Raw genomic sequence first — 18,503 nt, 5'->3', positions numbered from 1 at the left:
ATGTACAACACAGGGAATATGGTCAATAATATATTGTAATCACTGTATGATGACAGATGGTAACTAGACTGGTGATCATTTCATAATGTATGGAAATAATCAAATCACTATACACCTAAAACTTACATAATATTGTAAGTCACTTATGCTTTAAAAAAGAAAGAGACCAAGGTTTATTGTCTTTAATATCCACACACTGAAAAATGTAACCTTACTAAATACTTATTTTAAAACTGTGGAAAAGGGCCTGGGAAGATAAGTTGCTAGGGGCTTTGAGGTGTCATGCCAGAATAGATGATCTAGGGGACGTCCCTGGTGGTCCAATGACTGAGACTCCATGCTCCCAATGCAGGGGGCCCAGGTTCGATCTCTGGTCAGGAAACTAGATCCCACATGCCACAACTAAGTGTTCACATGCGCAACTAAAAGATGCGTGCTGCAACTAGGACCTAGCATAGCCAAATAAGTAAATAAATACATATTTTAAATAAGAATGCATAATCTAATTAAATATTGTCATGAAGAATAAAGTGCTTACATCCAAGTTTTTAAAACCTAATCAGAACGGTATCAATAATGATAGTGGTTGCCTTCTATCTGCTGTAAATAATGTATAATACCTGCTGCATAGAACAGGAGTGACTGAAGGAGTGATTTCTCTTTATTTCCCTGTCCCTTTTAGTTCTAGACACTTAGCAAGCTAAGGTTAGAGAAATGCTATAATCAAGTGACCCAGACACAGGCATGATGTCCCACAGCCATATGGTAGAGGGGAATGAATGTGAGCTTTGGAACCACATGCACTTGCATTTATTATTTTTTTTCATCTTTATTGGAGTATAATTGCTTTACAATGTTGTATTAGTTTCCGCTGTACAACAAAGTGAATCAGCTATATGTACACATGTATCCCCATATCCTCTCCCTCTTGAGCCTTCCTCTCACCATCCCTATCCCACCCTTCTAGCTTGTCACAAAGCACCAAGCTGATCTCTTGTGCTGTGTAACAGCTTCCCACTAGCTATCTATTTTACATTTGGTAGTGTATATATGTCAATACTACTCTCTCACTTCGTCCCAGCCTCCCCTTTCCCCTGTGTCCTCAAGTCTGTTCTCTACATCTGTGTCTCTATTCCCATCCTGCCACTAGGTTCATCAGTACCATTTTTCTGGATTCCATATATATGCATACAGTATTTGTTTTTTTCTTTCTAACTTCAGTCTGTATGACAGTCTCTAGGTCCATCCACCTCATTACAAATAACTCAATCTCATTTTTATGGCTGAGTAATATTACATTGTATATATGTGCCACATCTTCTTTATCCATTCATCTGTTGATGAGCATTTAGGTTGCTTCCATGTCCTGGCTATTGTAAATAGTGCTTCAGTGAACATTGTGGTACATGTTTCTTTTTGAATTATGGTTTTCTCAGGGTATATGCCCAGTAGCGGGATTGCTGGATCATATGGTAACTCTGTTTTTAGTTTTTTAAGGAACCTCCATACTGTTCTGCATAGTGGCTATATCAATTTGCATTCCCACCAATAGTGCAGGAGGGTTCCCTTTTCTCTACACCCTTTCCAGCATTTATTGTTTCTAGATTATTTGATGATGGCTACTCTGACTGTTGTGAGGTGATCCATCATTGTGGTTTTGATTTGCGTTTCTCTAATGATTAGTGATGTTGAGCATCTTTTTATGTGTTTGTTGGCCATCTGTAGATCTTTGGAGAAATGTCTCTTAAGGTCTTCTGCCCATTTTTTGGATGGGGTTGTTTGTTTTTTTGATATTGAACTCCATGAGCTCCTTGTATATTTTGGAGATTAATCCTTTGTCAGTTGCTTTGTTTGCAAGTATTTTCTCCCATTCTGAGGGCTTTTTGTCTTCTTTATGATTTCCTTTGCTGTGCAAAAGCTTTTAAGTTTCATTAGGTCCCATTTGTTTATTTTTGTTTTTATTTCCATTACTCTGGGAGGTGGGTCAAAAAGGATCTTGCTGTCGTTTATGTCGTAGAGTGTTCTGCCTATGTTTTCCTCTAAGAGTTTTATAGTGTCTGGCCTTACATTTAGATCTTTAATCCATTTTGAGTTTATTTTTGGGTATGGTGTTAGGAAGTGTTCCAATTTCATTCTTTTACATGTAGCTGCCCAATTTTCCCAGCACCACTTATTGAAAAGACTGTCTTTTCTCCATTGTATGTTCTTGCTTTCTTTGTCATAAGTTAGGTGACCATACATGCTTGGGTTTATCTCTGGGCTTTCTATCCTGAACCATCTATATTTCTGTTTTTGTGCCAATACCATACTGTCTTGATTACTGTAGCTTTGTAGCATAGTTTGAAGTTGGGGAGCTTGATTTCTCCAGCTTCGTTTTTCTTTCTCAAGATTGCTTTGGCTATTTGGGGTCTTTTGCGTTTCCATACAAATTGTAAAATTTTTTGTTCTAATTCTCTGAAGAATGCCATTGGTAATTTGATAGGGATTGCATTGACTATGTAGATTGCTTTGGGTAGTACAGTCATTTTTCATAATATTGATTCTTCCAATCCAAGAGCATGGTATATTTCTCCATCTGTTTGTCATCTTTGATTTCTTCTATCAGTGTTTTATAGTTTTCTGAGTACAAGTCTTTTGCCTCCTTAGGTAGGTTTATTCATAGGTACTTTATTCTTTTTGTTGCATGGTAAATGGGGTTGTTTCCTTAATTTCTCTTTCTGATTTTTTGATGTTAATGTATAGGAATGCAAGAGATTTCTGTGCATTAATTTTGTATCCTGCAACTTTACCAAATTCATTTATTAGTTCTAGTCATTTTCTGGTGGCATCTTTAGGATTTTCTGTGTATAGTATCATGTCATCTGCAAATAGTGACAGTTTTACTTCTTTTTCAATTTGTATTCCTTTTATTTCTTTTTCTTCTCTGATTGCCATGGCTAGGACTTCCAAAACTATATTGAATAAGAGTGGCGAGACTGGACAACCTTGTCTTGTTCCTGATCTTAGTGGAAATGCTTTCAGTTTTTCACTATTGAGAGCAATATTGCTGTGGGTTTGTCATATATGGCCTTTATTATGTTGAGGTAGGTTCCCTCTGTGCCCATTTTCTGGACAGTTTTTTTCATAAATGGGTGTTGAATTTTGTCAAAAGCTTTTTCTGCATCTATTGAGATGATCAAATGGGTTTTATTCCTTAATTTGTTAATATGGTGTATAACATTGATTGATTTGCATATACCAAAGAATCCTTGCATTCCTGGGATAAATCCCACTTGATCATGGTGTATGATCCTTTTAATGTATTGTTGGATTCTGTTTGTTAATATTTGGTTGAGGATTTTTGCATCTATGTTCATCAGTGATATTGGTCTGTAATTTTCTTTTTTTGTGATATCTTTGTCTGGTTTTGGTCTCAGGGTGTTGATGGCCTCATAGGATGAATTTGGGAGTGTTCCTCCCTTTGTGATTTTTTGGAAGAGTTTGAGAAGGATAGGTGTTAGCTCTTCTCTAAATGTTTGATAGAATTTGCCTGTGAAGCCATCTGGTCCTGGACTTTTGTTTGTTGGAAGATTTTTAATTACAGTTTAAATTTCACTACTTATGATAGGTCTGTTTATATTTTCTAATTCTTCCTGGTTCAGTTTCGGAAAATGGTACCTTTCCAAAAATTTGTCCATTTCTTCAAGGTTGTCCATTTTATTGGCATATATTTGTTTGTGGTAATCTCTTATAATCCTTTGTATTTCTGTGGTGTCAGTTGTGATTTCTCCTTTTTCATTTCTATTTCTATTGATTTGAATCCTCCCCCTTTTTTTCTTGATGAGTCTGGCTAAAGGTTTATCAATTTTGTTTATCTTCTCAAAAAACCAACTTTTAGTTTTATTGATCTTTGCTATTGTTTTCTTCATTTGTATTTCTTTTATTTCTGCTCTCATCTTTATAATTTCTTTCCTTCTACTGACTTTGGGTTTTCTTTGTTCTTCTTTCTCTAATTGCTTTAGGTGTAAGGTTAGATTGTTTGAGATTTTTCTTGTTTCTTGAGGTGAGATTGAATTGCTATCAACTTCCCTTTTAGAACTGCTTTTGCTGCGTCCCATAGGTTTTGGGTTATTGTGTTTTCATTGTCATTTGTTTCTATGTATTTTTTAAATTTATCCTTTGATTTCTTCGGTGATCTCTTGGTTATTTAGTAGCACACTGTTTAGCCTCAATGTATTTGCATATTTTACAGTTTTTTTCCAGTAATTGATTTCTAATCTCATAGTGTTGTGGTCAGAGAAGATGCTTGATACAATTTCAATTTTCTTAAATTTTTGAAGGCTTGATTTGTGACCCAAGATGTGATCTATCCTGGAGAATGTTCCCTGTGCACTTGAGAAGAAAGTGTATTCTGCCATTTTTGGGTTGAATGTCCTATAAATATCAATGAAATCTATGAGGTCTATTGTGTCATTTAAAGCTTGTGTTTCCTTATTTATTTTCTGTTTGTATGATCTGTCCGTTGATGTAAATGGTGTGTTAAAGTCCCCTACCATTATTGTGTTACTGTCAATTTCTTCTTTTATGGCTGTTAGCATTTGCCTTATGTATTGAGGTGCTCCTATGTTGGGTGCATAAATATTTATAATTGCTGTATCTTCTTCTTGGATTGATCCCTTGAGCATTATGTAGTGTCCTTCCTTATCTCTTGTAACAGTCTATTTTAAAGTCTATTTTATCTGACATGAGTATTGCTACTCCAGCTTTCTTTTGATTTCCATTTGCATGGAATATCTTTTTCCACCCCTTCACTTTCAGTCTGTTTGTGTCCCTAGGTCTGAAGTCAGTCTCTTGTAGACAGCATATATGTGGGTCTTGTTTTTGTATATATTCAGCCAGCCTATTTCTTTCGGTTGGAGCATTTAATCCACTTACATTCAAGGTTATTATTGATATGTATGTTTTCTATTACCATTTTCTTAATTGTTTGGGGTTTGTTTTTGTGGGTCGTTTTCTTCTCTTGTGTTTCCCGCCTAGAGAATTTTCCTTTAGCATTTGTTGTAAGACTGATCTGGTGGTGCTGAATTCTCTTAGCTTTTGTTTGTCTATAAAGTTTTTGATTTCTCCATTGAATCTGAATGAGCTCCTTGCTGGGTGGAGTAATCTTGGTTGTAGGTTTTTCTCTTTCATCACTTTAAGTATATCCTGCCACTCCCTTCTGGCCTGCAGAGTTTCTACTCAGAAATCAGCTGATAACCTTATGGGGATTCCTTAGTATGTTATTTTTTGCTTTTCCTTTGCTGCTTTTAATATTTTTTCTTTGAATTTAATTTCTGTTAGTTTGATTAATGTGTGTCTTAGTGTGTTTCTCCTAGGGTTTATCCTGTATGGGACTCTCTCTGCTTCCTGGACTTGGATGGCTATTTCCTTTCCCACGTTAGGGAAGTTTTCAACTATAATCTCCTCGAATATTTTCTCAAACCCTTTCTTTTTCTCTTCTTCTTCTGGGACCCCTATAATTCGAATGTTGGTGCATTTAGTGTTGTCCCAGTGGTCTCTGAGATTGTCTTCAATTCTTTTCATTCTTTTTTTTTTTTATTATTCTGCTCCTCGGCAGTTGTTTCCACCAATCTGTCTTCCATCTCACTTATTCATTCTTCTGCCTTAGTTATTCTGTTATTGATTCCTTCTAGTGTATTTTCATTTCAGTTATTGTGTTGTTCATCTCTGCTTGTTCTTTAGTTCTAGATCTTTGTTAAATATTTCTTGTATTTTCTGAATCTGTGCCTCCATTCTATTTCCGAGATTCTGGATCATCTTTACTATCATTACTCTGAATTCTTTTTCAGGTAGGTTGCCTATTTTCTCTTCATTTATTTGGTCTTATAGGTTTTTACCTTATTCCTTCATCTGTGACATTTTTTTTGTTGTTTGTTTGTTTGTTTGTTTTTGATGGGTGGGATTGTGTTCCTGTCTTACTGGTTGTTTGGCCTAAGGCTTCAAGCACTGGAGTTTGTAGACTGTTGGGTAGAGCTGGGTCTTAGTGTTGAGGTGAGGACCTCCCGGAGACCTCACTCTGATGAATATTCCTTGGGTTCTGAGGTTCTCTATTAGTCCAGTGGTTCAGACTTGAGTTCCCACTGCAGGAGCTCAGGCCCAACCCCCAGCTTATGCACCAAGATCCCACAATCCACACAGGGCAGCAAAAAAAAAGAAAGAAAAAAAGGAGCAGAAAAATAACAAAGGGTAAAAAATACAATAAGATTAGAAAACTAACAGATATGTTTAAGAAAATTAAAACACAGATGAAACAACAACCAGAAGGTAAAACAAAACCACAATGGAAAAAAAAAAAGCCAGAAAAGGCCTAGCTGTGGGGGGTGGGGCTAGGCAGGGGTGGGGTTTAGGCAGTGGCTGGGGCCTATGCTTATGACCCACAGGGCTGGAAAAGGCCCTGGGGGATGGGGGTGGGGCTTAGGCTCAACAATGCAGGAGGGACCCAGGAGTGCCTCTGGTCTTGGGGGCAGAGGACCAGGTCCAGGACCCCAGCAGCCTCCCCTCCCAAGTGGGCAGGGGAAATGATAGGCACGTTTCCCCCATCCTCCAATTCTGATGGGTCCCTCCCCATTGGCTTCTCTTCCTTTCCCCCCTACCATGCCCCTAGGATCCACACAGCTGGAAGGGGCCCCAGAAGGCAGGGGACTAGACCCAGGGGCCCCAGGCTTCCTGGGGCCGAGTGGGTGTGGGAAATGCTCTCCATGCCTCCCCTGATCCTCCAGTCCTGGAGGGTCCCTGCCTGTCATCCTCTCCCTCTTTTCCCCCTGCCTCCCTCCTATGGCCCTAGGACCAAAGCAGCCTGGAGTGGGGCTCAGAGAATGAAGGATCAGGCCTGGGAGCCCAGCAGGTTTCCCAGGCCCAAGTGGGCAGGGGAAAACGCCCTCCATGCCTCCCCTGGTCCTCTGATCCTGGAAGGTTCCCCCACCCATCCCCCTCTCCTTCTCTTCCCCCCCTCCTCCCTCCCTCCTATGCCCCTAGGACCCACGCAACCCAAAGGAGGCCTCGGAAGGTGGGGGACCCAGCCTGGGAGCCTAGCAGTCTTCCTGGGCCTGATTGGGCAGGGGAAACGATAGGCATGCTCCCCCCTGATCCTCCAAGCCCCCGAGGGTCCCTCCAGGCATGGGAACCCCTCCCCTCTCCCAGCCACCCCTCAGAAGTGTGGGTCTGTCCAGTCTCCACTTCTCCCCCATCCCTCCCCTCCCCCACGTCCTACCCAGTGGCTTGAGGGTTCCTCCCATTGTGGTGAGACTTGAACTCCACGTCCTCCCATATGGCCATCTTGACTCCACCCCCCTCCAGACTTTCCATATTTGCATTTAAATTCTGACTCTGCACTTATACCCTAAGAAAATTTTACAACCTTAATGAGTTTCAGTTTTCCTGTTTATAAAATGTAAATATTATCTCCCTCATGAGAATTAAAGGTAATATTTGTAAAGTGTGCGACACTTGGCATTCACTAAATAGTGTTTCTATTACTTTGATCTAAAATGGATGAGTCTTTTCCTCATTTATTTTAAGAAGGTATATAATTTGATTTTGATGCCAAGATTTAGATTCTAGCTTTGAGTCAAAAGCAATCTATTCATCACCAGGTAAAATTAAAGCACATTCACTTTTTTAAAAAAATTGTGGTAAAATATGTATAAAATTTACTAAATAATTTTTAAGAGTCCAGTTCAGTAGTGTTAAGTACATTCACATTGTTATGTGATCTCCAGAATTCTTCATCTTGCGATGCTGACTTTACCCATGAAATCCATTAAACAACTCCCGTTCCTCCATCCCCCAGTCTCTGGCAACCACCATTCTGCCTCTGTCTCTGAATTTGACTATTCTAGCTAGATACTTCATCTAAGTGGAATCATACAGTACTTTTTTGTGACTTGTTTTTTTCACTTTTCATAATGTCCTTGAGGTTCATCCATATTATGGCATGTGTCAAAATTTCTTTCCTTTTTAAGGCTGAATAATTTTCCATCGTGTGGATATACCACACTTTGTTTATCCATTCATCTGTCAATGAACATTTAGGTTGCTTTTCACCTCTTGGCTCTTGTGAATAGTGCTGCTGTAGACATGTATATGAGTCTCTTGGAGACCCAGCTTTCTATTCTTTTGGGCATTTACCCAAAAGTGACATTGCTGGGTCATGATAATTCTATTTTTAAATTTTGAGGAACTACCATACTGTTTTCCATAGCAGCTGCATCATATTACATTCCCACCAACATTGCACAAGGGTTCCAATTTCTCCACATCATGGCCAACACTTATTTTCTGTTTCTTTTGTTAGTAGCCATCCTAAATGTGTGTGTGGTGGTATCTCATTGTGGTTTTACATTCCCCTAATGATTAGTGAGCACTTTTTCAGGTACTTGTTGGCCATTTGGGAAAATGTCTGTTCAAGTCCTTTGCCCATTTTTTTAATGTGGTTTTTTTTATTGTTGAGTTGTTCTTCATATAGTGTAAATATTAACCCTCTATTAAAAAAATTGATTGCAAATATTTTCTCCCATTCCTAAGGTTGCCTTATCTCTGTTGATTTCATAAGAGTAAATATAAGTATTGTTTGTGACCTTTCCTTCTGTGCCTTTAAAAGCAGGTGATGGTAACTATTTTGATTATTTGGAATGTAGTAGGTACTTGGTTATTTCTTAAACTAGTTGTGGGATAGAAGAATTGCCTTAAAGCAGTCTTGTCCAAATGCCCTCCTAGGACGGGAATCCTTTACAATTTTCCAACACATTCATACCCCAGCGATGGAAGCATACTACTTAGTGGGTCCATATATTTCAGTACTATTGTAAAGACTTTTTTGGAAGCTCATTTCTTTAACAGCTCCTCTTGGCTTATATAACTGATTAAAAAATGTTTTATCATGAAAGTTTTCAAATGTATATAACAAATATATACCTGTTTACCAGAGGACAGTATAATGATACCCCATACTGACTACGCAAACCCAACAGCTAAGATTTTGCCACACTTGGTTAACTATGTCTGCCTTTTTCCTGAAGTCACTTAACCCACATTATAACCACATTACCATTATCATACCTCATGATATTAATAGAAATTCTATCATCAAATATGCACTTTAGAATTAAATTTCCCTGGATGTCTCTGAAATATCTTTTTATTGTTTATTTGCTTGAATCAGGGTCAAGACAAGGTCCACACTTGACAATGGGTTGTTAATTTTTAATTATAAAAGCGATACATGCTTATTGTTAAAAAAGTTCAAATGATTCAGAAAGTAATAAAGTGAAAAGTGGAAACCCCTCTCTCCCCATCACCCACTTTCCACACCCCACTGTTAAGTTTCTTGCATAACCTAAAAAGTTTTAATGCACGTATAAGCATGTCTGTCCATGAATGGGATAATACCATATATATGTTGCATAATTTTTTTCATAATAAAAAGCAGTACATCAAAATCTATCTTTAACAGCTATTAGGTAACCTCCTGTATGTATGTGGAAAAATTTAAACCCATACTGATAGGCACATATAGGTTGTTTTCAACCTATATGGGCCATTTTACTACAGTAAACGTCATTTTGCATACATCTCTGCCCACTTGTTCAAGTATTGCTGAGGGATCAATTTCTAGAAATGGAATTGCTGGGTGCAAGTATGGGCATGACTTTTACTTTGGTACACAGGCATCAAAAGTGAAAACTTCCATCTTCCCCACACCTTCACCAAATCTGATAGGTGAAAAAAGTGGTCCTGACTACCTTTCAGAGTTCCTCTGCCCAGCAGTTTTCTTTCTTTTTTTTTTAAATTTTTATTTTTTATTGGAGTATAGTTGATTTCCCAGCAGTTTTCAATGACTGTTCATTCAAATTAAAAAAATCCCATTAGAAATAGTTAATACTAGCAAAGTTGCAATCTAAAAAAATTTTGAGTTAAATACACACCAGCAGAGAACTAAAAATATCCAGAAAATTAAAGCTTCATAAAAACTCCCTTGAATTTCAAATAAGGGAGACTAATTTGCAATACTTCTCACTTATGTGGGCCCAGCCTAAATAAATCCCTCAAAGGAACTTTGGAGAAAAGTTGTTTGTCTAGGTAGAGAATAACAGCATATAGGGGGAAAAATTAAAATTTGATAGCTATTGGATTTTCTCTGGATTTGCTCTGTCTTATATAGAAGCTACTAACCATATATGGCTATTAAGCACTTAAAATGTGCAAGTGTAGAACTGAATTTTGAATTTTATTTCATTTTAATTAAATGTAAAAATACTAGAAAACATTTAAGATGCTTCGAACAACTTGAGTATGTGAGTATATTTTTCCACAGTAAATTTTATGAAATCTAAATACAAATTGTGTGTCTGATAAAAACCTAGAATCTGAACAGACATGTATTTTAAGTGTAAAATACACACCAGATTTTGGAGACTTAGTATGAAAAAAAGAAAATCAATAATTTTTATATTGATTACATGTTGAAATAGGTTTTGATATATTATGTTAAATTATTAACATTAATTTTACCAGTTATTTTTTAGAGACGCTATCAGAGATTTTAAAATTATGTATATGGCTCCTATTATATTTCGGTTAGGCAGTGGTGCTCTAGATCAGGATAACTAACTGTACATTTTTCTGAGAAGAAGATTCATAGCATTCCGCAAGAATGTGAAGTCCCATGGAAGGGAAGAGTCACCACACTATAGATAGAACTATAGATGTCCTCTCTAGCTCCTTCTGGAGGCTGCCTTCGAAACACCTTAAAAATAAAGCATTTCACCAAATCACTGTTACTGGCTCGTGAAAGGGAGGTTTCCAGCAGCCATCTCGTCTGATATTCATCTACTAGCCGGCCAGCTTAGAGCAGGCCTACATGTGATGATACTGAAAAGCTTAGCTTCCCAACAGAAAGAAATGCAGCAGGAGGATTAACCTCTCCATCGTCTGCCTTTCTCCCCACACCCATGTCCTCTACCAAAAAACAAACAAACAAACAAACAAAACAAAACAACAACAAAACCCCCCCCAAAAAAACCCACAAGTTTTTATTATGGGACAAAAATCCTGAAAGGCTGTGAAACTGTTACATCGCTAATTAAAAACTAAAAGTGACTAAAAACTGCTAGCCCAAGAAGATCATGGGAATAGCACAGAAATCAGGTTAGGAAGTGAGGAAATTAAAAGGATTGTTTACTTTTGAATAATAAAGTACTCCTTGTTAATCATTTCATGAAGTTAGTTAAGTGATGATAAAGCAGTAGGAGAGCAGTTTTCATTTGTTTTCTCATGGTGCATCATTTCTGTGTTTCTCTCAGAAAGCCGAATGTCATTACATTCTCATCTTTCACATATTATGTATCAGTTCCCAGACTTACTAGACCATAGATTCATAACTGAGGAAGAGAGATCAGGAGGGAGACTGCCAATGTCAGAACAGGGCAGAATTAGGAGAAGGGAGAGGTATGTATGGATTTTAAAAGCATATTCAAAACTATCATTGCTCTGATTTAGCCATGACAGTATATTTGAAATTTCAAAGGATATTAAAGGAAGCATGTTTTGATTCTCCAAAGGGAGCACAAGTTAAAACAAGTTTGAGGATCTCTGCCCTACATCCACATTGTTTCACACTAGAGCAACAAATGTAGTACAAAATGTCAGCTCACACTTGAACAAACCAAAATGCCAGGAATTCTTTGCACTGGAGGAGGTAACACTGACTAACATGCCCTGTGTGATAGTCCACTGGGTTCTTTAACCAGAGTAAGCTTAGGCTTTAAATTGGACATATGCAAAGTAGAAGCTTTCCCACCTAACTAAAGCATGCCTATGCTTATCACCAAAAGTAGGTACACTTGAAAAGTAATCACAGCATTGCAACGTAGTGATTTTATAAGGCAGGAAAAAGTTCTCAGGTCACTTTCTTTATAGCCACTTTTCAACCACAAGGAAGGCAACAGCCATAACCTTTTGTTTGTTTGTTTGTTTACAAAATAGTGGCAGGCCAGGTTATTAAAAATCTTCAGTCATGACTTCACCACCAGTCTCAGTAATTTCTGGGCCCATGGAAGCAGCAGAGTTGAGAATTAGGGAGAAGTTGGAAATTTCCTTAACCTGTTGGCAGCAGTCACCACGTAGAAGTGTTTCTTAAGGTAAGGAGAGAAAAAAAGAAGGGAAAAATGCATATTTTTAGACAAGAAGAAACAATAAAAGGTCTTGCTTAAGTTTAGCCACTTGTGTTTGTTTAAAATTGATAACAAGGGGAAAACAAGATTCTAGCAAAATTATAGTAAAACAGTCACATGACTTTCAGGGGCATGTTTGGAGCAAGTTTGAAGTGAGAAAATATGTTATCCTACCCTTTTCATGTGAAAAATGGAGCACCCTAGAATGGTATTTTTCAAATTGTAACTCACAACCCAATAGCGGGTCATGAAATCAAATTGGTGGGGCATGACTAGCAATTCTCTTTAATGAAACTAAATATCATAGAACAGAAAATATCAGAGTGCATCACACTCTGTGGAGCAATATCACAGTATGTTTGTTTCACGTGTGTGTGTGAGTATACATAGACTTGTATACTAGCTCTCTGGGTGAAGCATTTTGGTTTTGTTTTTCATTGAGGATCTAAGCCAAAATGTTGGAAAGTCACTTCCCTGGAGGACAATTGTTTTTAAGATACATTTTATATCCACAGTTGCAAAGACTTCTGTTGTAAACAAAATTATAAAGCTTTTAAAGCCTAATAGGGCTTTCCTAGGCCCTGTTTCTAAAATATGGAGGAATCATCCTCAAGCTACAGGCAGTTAGTTCTGAGCACTTCACTGCGATGGTCATTGAGAACATATGCTCAAACTTCATTCTATCACTTCAAGTGTTCACATAAGTATGAATTAAATGCTATTTTTATGCCAGTCACTTTTGGTCTGTGGCATTTTTTAATTATGGTAACAGGTTTTGACATGAAACTTTTCCCCCTAAATAATCTATTTAGAATCAAAATGTAAGTAAAAACGTAGCACACGTCTTTCAAAGGACATTTTAAGAAGACAAATGCTGCTTTTACTAAAAGGAAAACAGATACCTTCCATTTCCTCTGAGCCATGTATTTCTGTAGCAACAGCTGGGATTTGAGACGAACTTTTGATTTTGAAGCTTTGGCAGGCAAGTTATTCAGCCACTCATGTTTCAGGCACTGTGTGGCACTCATTCTGCAGCTGTGAAATCAAACAGCAGGTGAGACTTTTAGTTGGGGTTGCCTTTTCCTGACTGTCCAAAATCTGTTCAATTGGTAGGAAGCTGAGTCAGTGGAACAGATTAATCATTTGGGCAGATTCATGCCATGTACTAAAAAAAAAGACCTCCTACTACCTAAAATTCCCACCCTTAAAAGTACAAGAACGTCGTCAGCAAAATGTTCCCTGACCTCTATTGAGGGAACGTTTCCCAGTGATTAATCACCACCTCCCAGAGAGAGCTGAGGAATCAAGGCAGGACAGTAGGAGGGCCAGCTGTGCCTGGAATTGCTCTTAAGAAGTAAAAGAACATGAGCTTTGAAAGAAGCTCATCTTTCTTCATAGAGAATAATGTCAACATGTTCATCTGAATTATAAAATGTTTTTCCTCTCACATAACTTTTCACAATCAGGAGGAAACAAAACAGTCAAGGCCAAGGGAACGAGAGGTCTCAGAGTTCAGATCTTGGGCCCCACCACTTGTCCCATATGTCTGAGTATCGGAAAACTCACCAGCGCAACCCATGACCTTGATATAGCTACTGAAAACCAGTAGGTCTTCATCACCAAGAAATAAGGTTTTCTGTCTTTTATTCTGTGGAATAACAACTTCATATCTCAATTTTTTTTCAACATTAGCCTATAAAAAGTGATAACTTGGAAATAGGCCTAATTTGTAAATATGGTCCTTTCTAAAACTCTGTCTGGATTTTATGCTCCTAGATGATTGCTTTTTTAATTGATTTCCTTTGTCCCTTTCCCTGCTACCTTTTTTCCCCCCAAAGAAATAGCAGACTAAGAAATCCTGGACAGAATCGGTGTACAGGAAGCAAGGACCATTCGCTTCAGCAGCCCTGTCCAGCACCAGCCTGATTTCCACAGCACCCAGATGGATGGTCACCATCAGAATGGCTCATGGGTGACAAGCAATAAAAGGTACCTCTTCTCTTTGACCAGCAACCTGGAGACAAAGTCCTTGGCCTCCTCTGACAGCCCTTCAAAGCTGTCAGCATCAAAATCCCAGCTGCAGTTCACAATGAAATTCATGGTCTCTGCATCTGTTTCCCCTAGAAATGGGGACAAACCACTGAGTCTACAGAGGAGAGAAAGGACCGTCAGTATGTGGACGCCACACTTACCAACACACATTGACAAGATAGGGAAGACTCTTAACAATGTCAAGCGGAACTAACCAGAACCAAGGGGGTTCAAAAGAAAAGCACTGCTATTGCCTCTCCACAGGAGAAATCCAGTACGCTTGATAAAGGGAGGAAGTGGAAGAAGGATTGAAAAATTGATGGCAGGAAGAGTGTTGGAAGAAGTCCCTGATCATGCTCACCACGTTCCCTCTTACCCTGAAGTAAAGAGTAAATTGGGGCCCAACCTAATATGCCCATTTATCAGGTACATTTGACTGAATATTAAAATAGCTGGGCTTGTCTCTGAGACTACCCAGGCCTCAGGGAGGCAGGCAGAGAGACCGGACAACCTTACTAGCTGGCCTTGGACCACAGGATTCCTCCACCTGATGCAGCACACACACGAAGCGTGGGGAAAGATTTAAACCATAATAATAAGACTAGGAGCAAAGCTTGATTTTATTGGGCCTCTGAGGAAATAGCTGAGGGATGTCCACAGTTGGAGACAGAGAAGGACAGTTGGTCTGTGCACAGATCTCCTCTCAACCCATCCTAACTCTGCTTCCTCAGCCCACAGAAAATAGGGAGCATGGGGCAGAGGGACAAGGTTAGAAGACGCAGGAGCCACGCCCTGCCCTTCCGGCTCACCCCCTTACCGCTTCAGTGCATTCCAGCCCCACGTGCACAGCAGCACCTGTATTTCTTTGCCAGAGGGTTTTCTCTCCAGTGGAAGCTGATTTATCCACCCAGGAGTTTCAGGGAATTAGTAACTCTGGGACCAGCCCACCAGCAACAATTGATTAGAGTCAGTGTTTAAATACCCCAAGCCCCTCCCCCCTCAGCTGGACTAGCTCTGAGCGGGTGTCCCACGGTCGGCCCCAGGGTCCCCACAGGATGAAATTCCAGTTGCCCACAGTGGTTACTGACTCCACAACACACACTTTACTAGCTGCCTTCCTTCCCCACTTCTCTGTTGGTGTTTTTGGGGATGCCTCCCCAATCAATGCCTCGCACTCAAATTTTTGCTGCTTCTGAGGATACCCAAACTAAGATAAATGGCCTCCATCCCCAGCGGGGAGCCAGGCCCCTGGGCACTCACAGCATGTAGGTGATGACTCCCACACTCCACATGTCCGTTGGGAAGGAGACAAACTCGTAATTGACGACTTCCGGGGCCAGGAACTCGGGAGTGCCGAAGTTCACCTTCAGCTTCTCCCGAGGCTTGTACCTGGGGAGTAGAGGTGCAGAAGACAGTGGAAGTAAGCCCCAAGAGAAGATATAGGTGCCAGGCCAGTTCCTGGTGGGAGCTGAACACTCCTCAACCCTTGCTGCCAGCCATGTTTTCTGGACCTCACATCCTACCACACATGGTTCACTGGGAAATCATCACACACCCAGGCCCTAAATGCAGACTGAAGTCACTGCGGAGAGCAAGAAAACCACAGTCCTCCTCCTCCTCCAGGTATTTACAATCTGAAAAGAAGGGAAGATCAGTATATCTTATTTGGCCTGCATGAATGAGCACAAACAAACTGGGTAGAAGCTGGGGAGGACTGCTCTGTTGTGCAGAGTGGTTAAAGGGAAGATGGTAGGAGTTATAGAAAGAGGCAAAATGCTCGACATCACTGATCATGAGGGAAATGCAAATCAAAACCACAATGAGATATTACCTCACACCATCAGAAAATAAAATAGAAAATAGCAGGTTTTGACTAGGATGTGAAGAAATTAGAACCCTTGTTAGTAGGAAAGTAAGATGGTACAGCTGCTATGGAAAACAGTATGGCAGTTCTTCAAAAAAATTTTTTTAAAGAACTACCATATGATCCAGGAATCCTACGTCTGGGTATATATCCAAAAGAATTAAAAGCAGAGTCTTGAAGAGATATTTATACACCCATGTTCATAGCAGCAATTATTTAGAATAGCCAAAAGGTGGAAGCAACCCAAGTGTCCATCAACAGGTCAATGGATAAACAAAATGTGGTATATCCATGCAATAGAATATTATTCACCCTTAAAAAAAAAAAAGGAAATTCTGACACATGCTGTAATATGGATGAACCTCGAGGACATTACAATAAGTGAAATAAGCCAAAAAGAGAAATACTCTATGATTCCACTTATATGAGGTTCCCAGAGTAGTCAATTCAGAGACAGAAAGTAGGATGATGGTTTCCAGCGGCTGGAGGCAGGAGGAAAATGAGGGGTAGTTGTTTAATGGGTACAGAGTTTCAGTTTTGCAAGGTAAAAAGGGCTCTGGAGATTGGTTGCAGAACAATATGAACATACTTAAAGACTACTGTAACTAATCTTAAAAATTGCTAACATGGTAAATTTTATGTTATGTGCATTTTATACAATTACAAAAAGAAAAAACACTAGAAAAAGTATTCTGGACATAAAGTTTAAGGAAGGCTAGGAAGAGAATTGATGGCTGAATGGAGAAGGGGTTAGTGAAAGTTGGTTTTTAGAATCACTCTTGAAAAAGAAGAAAATCTTTAGCTAAAATTTAATGGACAGCAACAAAGTTGTCCTTCAGTTGGTGCGTGGATAATATAAAGTGTGGTACATCCAAACAATGGAATAGTATTCAACACTTAAAAAAAATAAATAAAAAAAAGAACCATCAAGCCATGAAAAGACATGGAAGAACCTTAAAAGCGTATTACTAAGTGAAAGAAGCCAGTCTGAAAAGGCTATATACTATATAATTCCAAACATATGACATTCTGGAAAAGGCAAAACTATGGAGATAGTAAAAAGATCAGTGGTTGCCAGGGGTTAGGGAGGAGGGAGAGACAAACAGGTGAAGCACAGGGGATTTTTAGGGCAGTGAAGATACTTTGTATGATACTATAATGATGAATACATGTCATCATACATTTGTCCAAACCCATAGAATGTACAACACTAAGAGTGAACCTTAATTTAAACTATGGACTAAGTCCTGATTTGTAGCATTTGCCAGTAGTGTAAACACTGATTTCACCATGTCTGATTTCAAAGTACCATCACGATGTCACTGAATGAAGAGTTGGGAAGAGATGGGAATTGCTCACTATTCCATAGTCTTTCCACCATATAGATAACAACAGGCATAAATAACCTCATGAGCATAAATAATAGTGAAATGCAGTAAAATAATTAGGAAGTGTTAGGTTTTCAAAATGTAATATCTTTGTTTTCAATATAATTTCTTTAATCATAAGCTTGTGCAATTTAATTTTTAATAATGGCCACGTTTAACAACTGGCTTACAAGATTCCTTATTATGAGCTAGTATAAGTTGGGTCCAGCATACCAATTTCCCAGCTGACTCAAAAATGTGTGGAAGAAAATAAACAATTGCTGTTTTAAGTCACTGCATTTGGGGGTGATTTTTTATACAACAGTACTGTGGCAATAGTTAACTGATCCATCCACCCCAAAGCTGTGTCAAAATATCCACTGAGACCCCCTCTCCAGATTCCCAGCACAAGGCTCTCTGTGATCATAAGGTCCATATGAGGTCACAGCCTCATAAGGTTTGGGATAGGCACCTCCTTGCACTGCCAAAGGATCTGATGAAATGGACTTAGGTTCCAATCTGGGCACTGGACTGGGAGTCAGGAGGCACATCCCTGCACCCAGCATTCTGGAGACCAAGCTTAAAGATACTTCCCATTTTGTCTCTATCCTCAACCCCTTGACATGTCCCTACGTAGACCCACTGATGACTCTCATCACCCAGCCTGGTGTAAAACTGGTCCCTCTTGCTGGATGTCAGAGCCTCTGTACGGCCCCACAATACTGGGGTTCATACCTCCACTCACAATTTCAGCACCTTCTCACAGCCCCACCCAGAAATACAACTGTACTTTCTACAGTTCGTGTTATGGGGAAAATTTGTCATTTCCTCCCTCTTTACAAACATTTAGCTATTCCGGAGCATAAAGCATGCTCTCTTACCCTGCACATTCCACCCACAGGTCCCTCCTCTTAGAAGGACACACTTCCCAGGAAGCAGGCCAATTTGGCAAAAACCAATCTGCCAAACAATCTTTTTGCTGAATGACCAGTTTGCCAGACTATTGAGTTTTTGATGTTTCCCTTTCATCTC

The 18,503-nt window shown here is 39.2% G+C and overlaps 1 protein-coding gene across 1 annotated transcript in view; it reads right to left on the bottom strand.

Annotated features, from left to right (window-relative positions):
* Window positions 1–11,633: 11,633 nt before the first annotated feature.
* Window positions 11,634–18,503, bottom strand: part of LOC130838361 (UPF0547 protein C16orf87 homolog) — a 128,042-nt gene continuing 121,172 nt past the window's right edge. The window contains exons 10-13 of the mRNA XM_057711320.1: window positions 15,501–15,629; window positions 14,203–14,355; window positions 13,112–13,244; window positions 11,634–12,170 (exon numbers count right to left, since the gene is read on the bottom strand). Coding sequence (XP_057567303.1) covers window positions 12,111–12,170; window positions 13,112–13,244; window positions 14,203–14,355; window positions 15,501–15,629 — 475 coding nt within the window. The 3' untranslated portion in view covers window positions 11,634–12,110. The remainder of the gene's footprint in view (window positions 12,171–13,111; window positions 13,245–14,202; window positions 14,356–15,500; window positions 15,630–18,503) is intronic.

The sequence above is a fragment of the Hippopotamus amphibius genome, chromosome 16, assembly GCF_030028045.1.
Source record: "Hippopotamus amphibius kiboko isolate mHipAmp2 chromosome 16, mHipAmp2.hap2, whole genome shotgun sequence".
Taxonomy (NCBI): domain Eukaryota; kingdom Metazoa; phylum Chordata; class Mammalia; order Artiodactyla; family Hippopotamidae; genus Hippopotamus; species Hippopotamus amphibius.
The sequence above is the reverse complement of the archived record's forward strand: the minus strand, read 5'-3'. Positions and strand labels throughout refer to the sequence as shown.